Source organism: Cucumis melo, chromosome 11 (assembly GCF_025177605.1).
Source record: "Cucumis melo cultivar AY chromosome 11, USDA_Cmelo_AY_1.0, whole genome shotgun sequence".
Taxonomy (NCBI): Eukaryota; Viridiplantae; Streptophyta; class Magnoliopsida; order Cucurbitales; family Cucurbitaceae; genus Cucumis; species Cucumis melo.
The window spans coordinates 31,682,796-31,696,405 of NC_066867.1; the positions used below are offsets into that span (position 1 = coordinate 31,682,796).

The 13,610-nt window shown below is 32.7% G+C and overlaps 1 protein-coding gene across 3 annotated transcripts; it reads left to right on the forward strand.

The window, feature by feature from the left end:
• Positions 1-239: 239 nt before the first annotated feature.
• LOC103498797 (CDPK-related kinase 3) lies at positions 240-9,383 on the forward strand. 3 transcript variants are annotated; one of them, XM_008461537.3, is made up of 12 exons: positions 1,107-1,254; positions 1,362-1,423; positions 3,342-3,472; positions 4,605-4,646; positions 4,719-4,827; positions 5,223-5,301; positions 6,681-6,977; positions 7,617-7,726; positions 7,901-8,008; positions 8,113-8,175; positions 8,682-8,849; positions 8,941-9,383. In XM_008461537.3, exons 2-12 carry the CDS (start codon positions 1,403-1,405, stop codon positions 9,073-9,075), a joined length of 1,263 nt encoding a protein of 420 aa, XP_008459759.2. In that variant the 5' UTR covers positions 1,107-1,254; positions 1,362-1,402; the 3' UTR covers positions 9,076-9,383. The 3 variants fall into 3 exon arrangements, with proteins under 3 accessions (XP_008459758.2, XP_008459759.2, XP_050947963.1); XM_008461536.3 differs by lacking the exon at positions 1,362-1,423 and having other exon boundaries at positions 240-1,254; XM_051092006.1 differs by lacking the exons at positions 1,107-1,254; positions 1,362-1,423 and adding an exon at positions 2,022-2,880.
• Positions 9,384-13,610: the final 4,227 nt, after the last annotated feature.

The following is a 13,610-nucleotide window of genomic DNA, read 5'->3' on the forward strand; positions in this document are numbered from 1 at the left end:
TTACATAAAGAGGGATGAAGAGAAGGTGCAGGAAATGAAAGTAGTCGGGAGCGCAGTGGAACAAAAGGGAACTCATTACATAGAAACCAAAATAAGAAAAAGAGAGAAAAGAAAAGGATATAAAAGGTAAGAAAACTGGCAAAAGACAAAAAAACGAAAAGAAGGTGCCCATAGAGAGAGGGGAAATAAAGCGGAAGTAGGGGAAGGATAGTGTGTATCACACCACACTCAAACTACAATACACATGAGTAGACTAAGTTGTAATCCAACGCCAACTATTGGTTAGATCACCATCGAGGAAGAAAATTGGATTTTATTAATGGCGGATTCTTATGGCGATTGTACATAATTCCTTCTCCTCTTTCATATTCATTTCTCAATCTCTTTCTCTCTCTCAGTTGGGTTTTTTTTTTTTTTTTTTTTTTTTTTCTCTTCAATTTTTGCATCTTTCCATTTTCTCTATATTTTTCTTCTGACTCAAATTTCTTATTCTCTTTCATTCTCTGTTTTTAACGTTTTGTTAGAGAGATTGATTTTGGTTGAGATCTGATCAGATCGGGGCGGAGGGTTAGAGGCCGTCGGATGTGCGGACTTTGACTCCGCCGTGATCCGATTCCACGCCGGCAGCAGATAGTGAGTCAGACTGGGTGGTAGGGAATTTTACGGATGGGGCAGTGTTATGGCAAGACTATTCCGACTACTGACAATGGTGTTACTCCAACTACCATTACTACCACCGTTTCTCCGCCTTCTACTACTGGATACGGTGCCGATCCGTCGCATTTCCCTTCTGGGAGTGGAGCTGGGAATGGGGTTGTTAATGTGAAGACTACTACGGCTACGACGCCGGCGAGGACTTCCTATCCTAGTCCTTGGCCGAGTCCCTATCCTCATGGAGTTGGTGCTAGTCCTTTGCCTGTTGGTGTTTCGCCGTCGCCAGCTAGGGCTTCGACGCCGGGGAGGTTTTTTAAGCGGAGGTTTGCTCCGCCGTCGCCGGCTAAGCATATTAAAGCTTCGTTAGCGAAGCGGTTTGGGTATACGAAGCCTAAGGAAGGACCGATCCCGGAGGAGAGGGGGGCGGAACCGGAGCAGTTGCTGGATAAAAGCTTTGGGTATGGGAAGAATTTTGGGGCGAAGTATGAGTTGGGGAAGGAGGTTGGGAGAGGACATTTTGGTCATACTTGTTCTGCGAAGGGGAAGAAAGGTGAGCTCAAAGATCAACCGGTGGCTGTTAAGATCATCTCTAAAGCCAAGGTACTCTACAGTGATGTGATATGTTTCTTTAAATTCTTGATTTCAATCACCTTGGTTTTTCTTTTTCTTTTTTTACTTTGATTCGCCTGCTGTTTTCTGCATTGTAGGACTGATTTTGAAGTAATTTTAAGCAACTTCTGTATCACCCATGTTTTTGTTTTGGAATTGGGTATGGTTTCTGTCATTTATATATTCGTATATGGTGTTTAGTTTGGTGTGTTGGGTCCAAATGTATTTTTGATTTGGCATTCAGAAGTTTTTGTTAAGTTCTCTTTCTGGTTTGTGGTTGGTGGCATGAAGTTGTTATATTTTGGTTTAAACATTTTGATCTTCGTGTAAGTCTAATTAGGAGCATTGTTGGTGAGTTTTACGAAATTTTGGCACTCAAAAGTTGGGAGCTTAGATAATATCCTAACCAGAACTGATGGAGGTTGGAACCACAATAGGTTGGCATAATGGTTAGGAAGGGCTTTGCAGATAATAAAGGGTTTAGAGGAAATGAGTTCCAGCTATGGTGACTTTGACCACCAGCCATGTACCTAGTATAAGTTAGCTTGGCAGTCAAATATCATAGAGTTAGGCAGTTGTACTGTGGGAATAGTTAGGTGTTCTGAAGCCAGCTTGGAAACTCACATAGGTAAAAAGAATTAAAATTTTATGGAGTTTGGATATGTCATATGTGACCTGCATAACAAAATTTTACTAAGATTTCAATATTGTAGGCCAACATGATCATTGTCTTCTGTGTTCCTTGATGGAATAGGGTATGCTCGGCATCGTAGTTGGCTTTTGGTTTGTGATTGAAGTTTCCAATTGAAGAAATTCCATTGTGGCTCTCTTTACCTAGTGAGGAAAAAAGGACTTCCTCTTGGCTGAATTGGATAAATTTTAAACAAGATATCTTCAGAGACTTTGCTTGGGGGGCAGAACTTGGAAGAAGATATTGATTGTCGTTGAAGTGGAAACTCATAGAATGCATTTTTGGTCTTTGAAGCCAATCAAAGATTAATGACTATGACTTTGCTAAATGGGTTTCTGTGCAAGTTGTGACATGTAATAAAATATTGAGGCTGGTTCCGTTGAACAAAAGGAAATGCAGCTTCCTAAACGATTGGAAGTGACTCTTATTCGTTAGGTTGCTGGGTGGGTTTTCTCTACCTGGCCCCTTGGTTGTTCTTTTGTGGCCCTCATCTTGGCTTTTTTCTAATATACTATTTCTTATCAAGAAAAGAAAAGAAAGTTATGTTATTTTACTTTTGTGCTTCCTGAATCTCCATAAAAATATTTCCTAAGGGAGATAATAGCATCTGCTGCAAGTTGTTGTGTGAAGCTGCTTGGCATGTTCAGTGCTTCGATGAGATTGCTTCCACTAGGTCAATTCTTTCGACTGGATTTCATTCTTGATGTACACCTAATCCTGGGAATTAGCAATTGTACTTCATGGTAGTCATGTGGTGTCTAATTGTAAGAAACAAGTTTCCGACTATGCTTTGAGTACACTGATCGTAAGCTCCTCCGTGTCTTTGGATCTCTCTAGTAAGCTCCTTCTTTGTCCATTAATCTTTCATATACATTCACTGAAAGATCGAAACATCTACCGCCAGTGTTTGTACAGCTTTCAACACGGTATCACTGCCAAATGCCATTCTTGTTGGGATTATATTTTTTGCATTTTTGCACAAACTTTCATTCAGCTTAAAGGTTGAGTTATATATTCAACTTAGATACAATGTCATTAGTTTCAATTAAATTCTTCTGCAGATTGAAATTAGCGTGCATTTTCATTTGTTAAGTAACATTTAAGTTTGCTTGGGCTGAAGTTTCCACATGCATAATTGGCTACTTGGAACAAGTTCTCCTTGGAGGGTTCATTGGACTACCATATATTATTGCCTCTTTTGAATCTTCCTTAATTGTTGTAGTCCATCCTCAAATATTTATCTTTTCTAGCTGGTTAAACTGTTAGGTGGTTCATTCTTTTCTCTCTATCTAAAACTGAACCTATAGCTTGCTGCATATAACATTTCTTTTCTCTGGTTCGTCGATTGCATTGCCTATAGTGTTTCTTAAAAAAGATACATTTGCAGATGACCACAGCAATTTCCATTGAAGATGTTCGGAGAGAGGTGAAAATATTGAAGTCTCTATCTGGACATAAGCACCTTGTTAAATTTCACGATGCTTGCGAGGATGCCAATAACGTTTACATAGTCATGGAGTATGTCTTTCTTCTTTTTCTTATCATTTTGTATCTGAAAAAGTTATCTTAATTCTTGTTTTTCATTTATATCATTATTCCGATGCAGTGGCAAATTCACCATGCTGTACTACATGAATAACGTCACAATTGTTGTTTTTAGTCATTGGATCTATCATCTATTTAATTATACCATACTGCATTTTTTGCCTTGCCATAGGTCTTGATGGATTCAAATTGAAATTTGTGAATTTAAGATATATTTCCTAAACGTTTAATAAATGAGTAATCATGTAGCTTTCTTTTTTTTTTTTTTTTTTTTTTTTTTTTTTTTTTTTTTGTTATTAATCTGCAGTTCTGTCTGAATTGAATGTTTAGATGGATCTATACTCTCAAGGAGCTACAAAATGATATAAATAAGGGTTAGGTTGAGGGTTTCAAAGTGGGAAAGTAGTCTTGTCACTTATCTCACAACCCTTTTTCTGCAAGTCAGCAAAACTCCTTTGTCAGTGCTAATGGGTTTTGCTCCTTCTTTGAAGCTTTCTTCACAAGTCTTACCAAATTAGCGACCCTTGGAAGGCAGGGGATAATTCAAAGTGCCATTCTTTCTGAAATTCTCTGGTAGAAAATGTTCCAGTGTATTTGGGTTCTTGGAGGTCTTAAGTGGCATCTCTAGTTATTTCACATCTTTTATTTATGATACCGGTTTAATTACTAAGGTTATTGAGAAGATGTTGCAGGATTTTTTATGGGAAGAGGTTGATGAGGGGGAGGGTCTCATCTTCTTTGCTGACCCACTGAGAGAATTAGCAAAATTTTAAGGGAGGTAGAGAGATCTTGGGATGAGGTTTGGGAGTTTGTGAGTAGGTATAACATGCTATTAGTGTCTATTAAACAACTTTTGTTATTATGAGCTTGGTTTGATTGTATCGTATTGGAGTCCGTTTCTTTGGTTTGCATTTGAACTCCTTTTCTGTGAGCTTGATTTTTCTTTCCTTTTTTGTTCTTGTACGTTCTATCAGTTCTCTTGATGTAATCTCTGTTTCTTACCAAAATGGAATAAAAATAAACCATTCTAGGTTTCTTATGTAGTTCAGTTTCTGGAGATAATTTGAATTCAATTTAAAGTTTCTTTTTATATTTTTCCTTTTAGGTTATGTGAAGGTGGGGAACTTCTGGACAGAATCTTGTCAAGGTATTCTATCTGTAAAATGATGTGTTATCTTTGACTGATTTCATTTATACTGAAGTATTTCCCTCATTGTAGAGGAGGAAGATACACAGAGGAAGATGCCAAAAATATAGTTGTTCAGATTTTAAGTGTAGTTGCATTTTGTCATCTTCAAGGCGTTGTGCACCGTGACTTAAAGCCTGAGGTCGTGATTTACATTTTTATTTTCTTTTAAATTATAATTTTGGTGGAGTATAAGCTTACCTTTTCTTTTATTGCAACTAAATTTTAGAAAGCTTCGGTCATAATGAACTTTCCTCACTTTTTGGTTTCGTACTGTGAGGATGAGTTGTTTTCTTTCCCTTGCAAAATCTAGGATCATAGCTTGGAACTCATTATAAGGCATTATTTCTATGGAAGTATTGGTGTATGTGTTTGCAATATTTGTATCATACTTCACTTCATGCAATTAGGAAGAGCTTCTTGATGATTACCCACAAAAAAAAAAAAAAAAAAAAAGGAGAAGGGTTACTTCTTGTGGTCATTTTGTATCTCCCCTTTGTTACTCATACTGTTTCCACTTTGCTCTATGCTCTACAGAATTTCCTATTTACCTCTAGAAGTGAAGATGCTGATATGAAGCTCATCGACTTTGGTCTTTCAGACTTTGTCAGACCAGGTAAAAATAGATCTATAATTGTTTTTTGTTATTTCAAGTGATTGAAAACCAGCTTTCATGGAGAAAAAAGAATGAGAAAAACATATATAAAATTCAAGGGGATACAAAAATACAAAAAGACTGTCTAAACAAGAGGAGCTAAGCTAAAAAACTGGACTCCCATCTAACAAAATTAAACTTATAAAAATGATAAACATTATATGAATTCCCATAGAGAAACGTGAGATCTCTAAAGAGGCCAAACCTCCTTCCACGGTCTCTCACACTCCTAAAAGTCTTATTGTTCTTCTCAAGCCAAATGACCCACAGAATAGTATGTATACATATGAGCCACAAAAAAAGCCCCTTCTCATGCGAGGGGTGAAGAATCAACACTCTTTAACCATGGAAAAAGGAAACTTTGGTTTGAACCCAAAACAAGTTGTACATCTGGAAAAAAACAATAGGTTTCTTTAGCTAGCGGGGCAATGCGTTTGTGGAGACTTGGGAAGTGAAGAATGATAGAATTTTGGAGAGCTCAGGAGATTCTTGAGATTTGGTCCTTTGTTAGACTCTATGAATCTCTGTGCGTTTTGGTGATACTTTCAAACTTAATTGGTGGACGAAACTCTCCTCCTAGGCTTCTTCGGTCCTCCTCTCTAGGCTTATAGTTAACTCTAACGGTGTTGCATAATAGTTGGCTCACCTATTTTTGTGATTTACAATTTCACACTCAGACTTTGGCACTTGTCTTGTGCTCTTGAGAAGACCCCCCCTTTCTGTACACAAGCTATGTTGTCCTCCACCAAGAGTTGAACACTAATAAAGTTATAATAGTATCTTTCTAGGACTGTATTTTGCAAACAAAATGCAGGATCCTTTGGTATTGGAGGTCATAGAATCTTCCTCAAAAGCTTGTCCACAAAATGCATATTTATGTTAACCTACGACAATTCTACCATGCTTTATTTACCTTTTACCAATGTCTAAATATAAAATTTTGAAGTCAACTCGAACATGATTTTTCTGTAATACACTGCCTTGAAAAGGAAAATGTAACTAGATGGTGTTAAAATTTATATGAAAGCAGTGATTGAAATTTCTTATGTTGTTTTAGAGAAAGAATCAAATGCGGAAGTCTTTCCTCCTTGAAACTGCAAATTGCTTGACAAATAATCAAAATTTCTAATTGTTGTTTGTTGATGAAATTATCAGATATTTGAACAATTTTTGTAGCATAAGTTCAATAATTAAAAATTGCATTATGGAAATCCCTACATTATTGTGATTGACCTACTGCATCAGATGCGCATAGGAACAATAAGAGCTATTATTACATTTCTAGACTGATTTATCTACTGGATGGTTCACTTCTTTCCTTTTTGTTATCCACAATGCAGACGAGAGACTTAATGATATTGTTGGAAGTGCTTATTATGTTGCTCCCGAAGTGCTTCATAGATCTTACACTCTAGAAGCGGATATATGGAGCATTGGGGTTATTACCTATATTTTACTGTGTGGAAGTCGGCCATTTTGGGCTAGAACGGAATCAGGAATTTTCCGTGCAGTGTTAAGAGCGGATCCTAATTTTGATGATTTACCGTGGCCTTCAGTGTCTCCAGAGGCAAAAGACTTTGTGAAAAGGCTCCTCAACAAAGATTACAGAAAGAGAATGACTGCAGTCCAGGCGCTCAGTAAGTTTTTGTTTTTATGTCCTTTCTTCTTAGAGGCCATTGGAGGATATACAAATGGGTTGAAATTCGAAGATATCCATACTTTTTAAGGTTGCTTATCCATTTGTACTTTTCCTTTGATTAAAGACCATATTAAAAGATGCTCATTTTACTTCCATGGTTATTTCACTATATTTTACTAAAAAAGAAAACCCTGAAAAACAGTAAATAGCCCGAGTTCAGTAACTTATGTTTTTCTAGCTTATCTTGTAGTTCCCAATCTTCCTATGTTTTTTATGTCGAATTACATGACATAATTCTTGGTGAGTTGGCAGGAATTTAGTGGTGGTTCTAGGTCTAGGAGAAGAAAATTAGAAAATTATTCTTTAAATTTATAAGAAATTGGCAAAGTCAACTTTCTTCTTTTAGGTAGTTTATTTCTCCTAAATTTCTGCCAACTCACTAAGTATCATTCTAAGTTCATTTTCAGCAATCTTATTCTTCACAAAATAATTGAAAAATGTTAAAATATAAGGGACTAATTGACAACGATTCTAAAAGATATATTTCGACCATTGTATTTTGCACATTTGAATTATGACATGAAGAGATTCTATTCCAAGCTCTGGACATCTTGAACATACTTTTTTCTCTTTGCAGCTCACCCATGGTTGCAGGATGATAGTCGTCGTATACCTTTAGATATATTGATCTATAAGTTGGTCAAATCATACCTGCAAGCTACTCCTTTCAAACGTGCAGCTTTGAAGGTTAAAGATTCATCTTTTTGTTTCTTAGTTTTTGGTTGCTGGTATTAGAAATTATTCCGCCCTTTCAAAAACACCTATGCAATCATATCTTGTTTACTTAATTGAGCTACGATGCTTTCATTGTCAAACCTAAATTGTTTTTCAATCCCCTGATCGTAAAAGCTTCCATTTCAGGCTCTCTCAAAAGCTTTGTCAGAAACTGAACTCTTTTATCTTAGAGCTCAGTTTGCATTGTTGGAACCAAATCACGATGGGCGTGTTGGGCTTGATAACTTCAAAATGGTCATTACTTCTCTTGATCCTGCTTCCTTTTTTATAGAGCAGGACTAATACATTCATCACTCTCCTTCACTGTGTGTTTTGACTCGTAAATACTTATGCTCTAGGCTCTAATGCGGAACGCAACGGATGCTATGAGGGAGTCGAGGGTTCATGAAATTGTAAATTCGGTATGGTTTTTTCAACTCAATTCTTATCTTCATGCTAGATTGTAAATATGGTTATTACTTGTATTTTTTTTTACTCTGATGGTTTTGGATTTCTATCTTAATTAGGAAGTAGGAAGTACTGTTGTTTTGTTTAAATTCTATTTTTTTTAACCTCCATGAGTGTTTAGACTAGCTTTTATCGGACAACCCGCTTGACCTTACAACATTTGTTTTTAATTTTATGCTTATTCTGTTTAGATCTAAAATAAAATCGACTTGGGTCTTTGAATTACATTTTTGCCTTTAACCTATCCAAGGCCATTGCAGAAAATCAAACAAGGACCACCCTAGGATTTCTAGGATTTTAGGCAAAAATAAAATAGAACTTGTATGAAGGGTCACATGAGGTTAAATTATAAATTTGGTCCCTATGGTTGAAAGAAAGTTAGAATTTAGTCGATTTGGTACATAATTAGATTCAGATATCAAACAATTTTGATCACTGAGATAGGATACCCTTTTTTTAGTTGGAGCCCCTTGCCTATAGAAGAATGGACTTCGAGGAGTTCTGTGCTGCTTCAATCAGTACACATCAATTGGAAGCTCTTGACCGGTGGGAGCAGATAGCCTGTCTGGCCTTTGAACATTTCGAGGGTGAGGGCAACCGGGTGATATCCGTTGAAGAATTAGCGAGGGTTTGTTCATTGCTACTCTTCGAAAATTCAAAAATAAATCTAATCTCAACATTGCAAAAGGTTCTTACAATATTCGGTTTCAAAAATGCAGGAATTAAACCTTGGTTCTTCAGCATACTCTATCCTTAAAGAGTGGATTCGAGGAGATGGGAAGCTTAGTTTTCTTGGGTATACAAAGTTTTTACATGGTGTCACCCTACGTAGCTCAAATACAAGACACCATTAGTCTTTTTTCATTTTTTTTTAACTTTTTTTTTTGGCAGTCTTCATTATATATTCAGTTGAAAATTGGTGAGTTCTTCATTTAGGGGCACTGCAGATTTTTTTCTTTCTTTCTTTCTTTCTTTCTTTCTTTCTTTCTTTCTCTCTCTCTCTCTCTTTCTTTCTTTCTTTTTCTTTTTTTTTTTTTTCTTTTTTCTTTTGCCTCTCTTTGTGGGGTGAAAATGTGTATAAAATTGAATGTTTTAGTGAAGGCAGTTGCAAAAGATTGTTGAGTCCACATATAATATATCATCAAAAGCTATCATTGCTTCAGACTTCTTTCTTTTGTTTTTGCATTTTGTTTTTTGTTTTTTGTTTTTTTCCTTTAATCATTCTCTTTGCCCATAGCTAAGAATCGATTATTTGGTTAAGGTGTCATTCAAAAACCACAAATTAAAGTTCAGATACATGCACATACAAATTGAATAAGGAAATTTTTATAAATATAACAAAACACCGTCTCGTGTAACAAAATAAAAACCCTATGAAATCGATTATTTTTTAAAAATATTTCAAGTTTATCTTTTTTTTTTCTATATTTCTCTTCTCTTCTTTCTTTTGCAATTATTCTTTTCCTTTTCGTCTTTTTCTTTTCTGTAATTTTCTTTAAATTTCAAACTATTATTTGGTTGTTCAATATCGTCTATCAAATATAAAAGATATTAATACACGATTTTGAACAAAAATTATTAGATATTGATACACGTTTAGATTTAACTACTCGATCGTATAGTCAAATTTAAATGATCAAACTATCAAACAGTAGTCAAATTTAAATGATCAAATTATCAAACAGTAGTCAAATTTAAACGATCATAAATAATAGTTAAATTTGAATGATCGTAGAGAAGAATGATTAGTACAAAATCATGTACCAAAATTACGTGGGCTTAGTACAGAATGATGTACAAAAAATATAGCAAGTTTTAGATTTAATTTTTAGAGTCCAACATAATGGATCATATAAGTAATTAATTTTGTTATAATTATATATTGTTTTTTCAATTTTTGCTATACACTTAATAATTACTGAAGTCTAAAAGTGAAATTTATTATAATTGCCCAACTATTAATTAAATAAGGATCAATCACTCATGGCATTATCTTTGTTTTGAAAAAGAAAAATGTCCTCTTTGTTTTATAAACTTAACCTTCTAATCCTTAGACTTTAAGAAAAATCCTTACATTAGACGAAAAAATGGCACAGCTGAAGTTTATATGATCAATTCTATTTTTCATAATTTTTTTATTTTTGAATAAAATATTCTGCATATTTTTTTATTCTAAATTTACCCTAAAGGTCTGATTTCTATATTTTAATTTGATTGGTTTTTTTTCGTGTTCAGATATTAAAGAAATACTTCTAAATATAGTAAAATATTAAAATTATTTATTAAATATCTAAAAATTTATTAAATGTTTTTATGTTTATCGTTCATTTAAAGTATTTTTTAAATAGTTTCAATTTTTTTATTTTCGTTATCTAAACGTATACTCTCTTAGTATTTGACTACAATAATAGATAGTTTCCCCCTTAATCAACTCTTTGTACTGTAATTTATGTATATTATTTTCCTAAGTTCTATATTTTTTTTTTCTTTTCTTTCCCTATAAAAAGTTAAGTGAAATTTTTGTATGCATGGCCTATTATCGGACATTATTATGTTCATGACTCGTCCCCACAAATTTATGATATATATATATATATATATATATATATATATATATATATATATATCTTTCTAGTTATGTCATAAGTCCACTCTTAATCAATTCTTATTCTACGATTTTTCGATAACCTTAACTCGATTTTAGAATAAAATGGATAACTATCTAAACGTTTTTCAAATCCAACATTAGGGAAGACGATATATACATTTTTGTCTCTAATTTTTTCCATACTATTGTAGTACTGGAAATTTTCGAAAATATTATTTAACGTTAAAATAAAGATATGATTGATGAATGGAAGGGAGATGAAAACAAAAAAGGCATGATGATGACAGAAGTGTAGTACGCCAGCAAAGAAACAATGCATGTAAAATCACACATACTAAAAAAAGGGACATTGCCTCAAATCATGCATTAAATTCCTCTCTGGAAAAGGTCCAAAGTTTTTATTCTTTAGACTTATTATTATTATAATTATTATTAGGAAATTTGTTTAGGAAATATTTATGCGATATAACAAAATTTCTAAAGTGGTAAACAATAGATGAAGATAGCATATCAATATCAATATTTATGAGAAATATTTTACTATATTTGTAAACTATTTATCATTAGTAGTAGGAAAATTATTATTATTATTATTAGTAGTAGTAGTAGTAATTGACATAAATGGGAAAAACTTAAACGTGGTGCTCATGCATAACTCAATACTCATTCTTTACACCTTTCATTTGCTTTGCTGTCATTGTCCACTCATCAATTTCCCCTTGATTTAATGAACTCATCTAAACAATAATGTCTCTCCTCACAGTAACAACTCTCCTCTCATTTTCTCAAACTACATATTTACTTTGAAGAGAAAGAAAAAATCAATTTCGACCCATGTGTATGTATGTATACAATTAGTTAAGACAGTATGTAAAATAAGGCTTATCAGGCACCTATCTCGATTATGGAATAACTTCAATTACCAAAATAATCGTAGAATACTCCTTTCATATTCGTCTTGGTTCGATTGTAATGAAGTCTAATTCAATTTAAATCTTTAAGGGTTTTTGAGTGTGTTGCGTGCGTTCATGTGCAAATACGTGTGTGTGGACGTGTGTAGATATGTGTATTACGTGTGCGAGCGTGTGTATTTGTATATTTGTTTATATGTATGTACAACAAAGTTACTCATAATTTAGATGTTTTGATCTTCTTTTAAGATTCTTAACTTTTAGAAAATACTTTTTTTTTTTTTTTTAAGATTCTCAAGTCTTAGAAATATGACTTTTCTTTTATTTTATCTCTTTTTCTATTTTTTGGAAGTTGGTAACTTGTTGGTTGGTGGAATGATCTTAAGTTTTTTTTTTTAAATGAAGAATAATGGGGCTATTGATTCCTTTGGAATTTACAATGGAACTAACCCTTCTATAAAATTAAATTAAATCCCATAACAATTAGAGAATAATATGCCTAATTCGATTAACAGAAAAATTAAACCAATATTATCCTAAAAATACTTTGTCCAAAATTTTAATGGAATCAGTCGATTATTTTTTAAAAAAAACATTGATAAATTTAACAAAATTTTACTTTAAATTAACAATAAATTCATATAAACATCATCTTTTAGTATCTATCACTAACATAACATATATTTATTGGAGTCTATGGCAATTTATCAAAAGTACAATTTTGTTATATATATTTTGTAAATAAATTAGATCATTGTACTATAGATATAATAATTTATTTATGAGTATGATTTATGTTAAAAAGAAAAAAAAATTATTATTTTGTAATATTATAAATTTAGGAGTTTTTTTGGAAGTAAAAAAAAAAAAAAAACAAACTATCTAAGCTTCATAAAGAAAACCAATAAGTGACAAAATTCTATTATACTTTTTTTTTATGAAGGGTTAAATATTTTCTCCATTTTTCTATTTTTATAACTTTCCTATAATTGATTTCTAACCCATTTCAAAATACATACTATATTTTAAAAAAGATGAATTGAATTTATAATATGTTGTATTTTATTTCTAAATTTAATTCTTACAATTTACATCATTTAAATCACAAAATCAAAAAATAATTTTTAGAAAAAGAATATGAATTCTTTAAGTAAAATATAGGTGGAAAGGATTTGATCTCGAGTTATTTGCTAAATATATATTTATTAAAATAGTGGATCTAAAAACATAAAACAAAATTAAAATTATCTACCGTTTTTACTCCACGAAGTTGTATACATCTAATTAGTCTCTGAATTATGTGCGTTACTTTTTCTCTTTTTTTTTATAATAGAAATTATTGGGAAGAAAATACATTTGATTCATCATTTAATTTACAATAATTTTCGTATTTGCTGTTGTTAATTAAATGTTAAGTTTATTCCCATTTTTCAAATGAATTAACTATTTTATTTTAGCAAGTTTAAAAGTAGTTAGGTTGGCCGTACCATAATTGACAATCCACATTTAATACACATTTCTCTCTCTCCCTCTCCTTAGATCCAATTTCCCATTTGCAAATATTTCTTCTTAAATAACCAAACACGAAAGGAAAAGGAAAAGTGACGCCAACACTTCATTTTTCCATGACATGTTTAGACATGAATTTACAAAAAAAGAGTAAAGAAATTAATATCATTCCAATATTTTACATTTGCCCATACATTTACTCAGACCTTGCACAAAGAAAACCCTAAAATAGGGAAGAAATTATTCCGATGACACTAATTGAAACAACGCAACCGACAACATTTAAGAAGAAAGTAAAAGTTCAACGTTTGATATCATAGAGATTAAGTCAAACTGTGTGACGGTCGTATTGAATAATTTG

What these genes read in the sequence shown, in the direction of transcription:
- LOC103498797 (XM_008461536.3), top strand. Translation starts at nt 667, where the DNA reads ATGGGGCAGTGTTATGGCAAGACTATTCCGACTACTGACAATGGTGTT. An exon ending in TTCAGACTTTGTCAGACCAG is followed by an intron (nt 5,302 to 6,680) that starts GTAAAAATAGAT and finishes TCCACAATGCAG; the next exon opens with ACGAGAGACTTAATGATATT. An exon ending in TTCATGAAATTGTAAATTCG is followed by an intron (nt 8,176 to 8,681) that starts GTATGGTTTTTT and finishes CCCTTTTTTTAG; the next exon opens with TTGGAGCCCCTTGCCTATAG.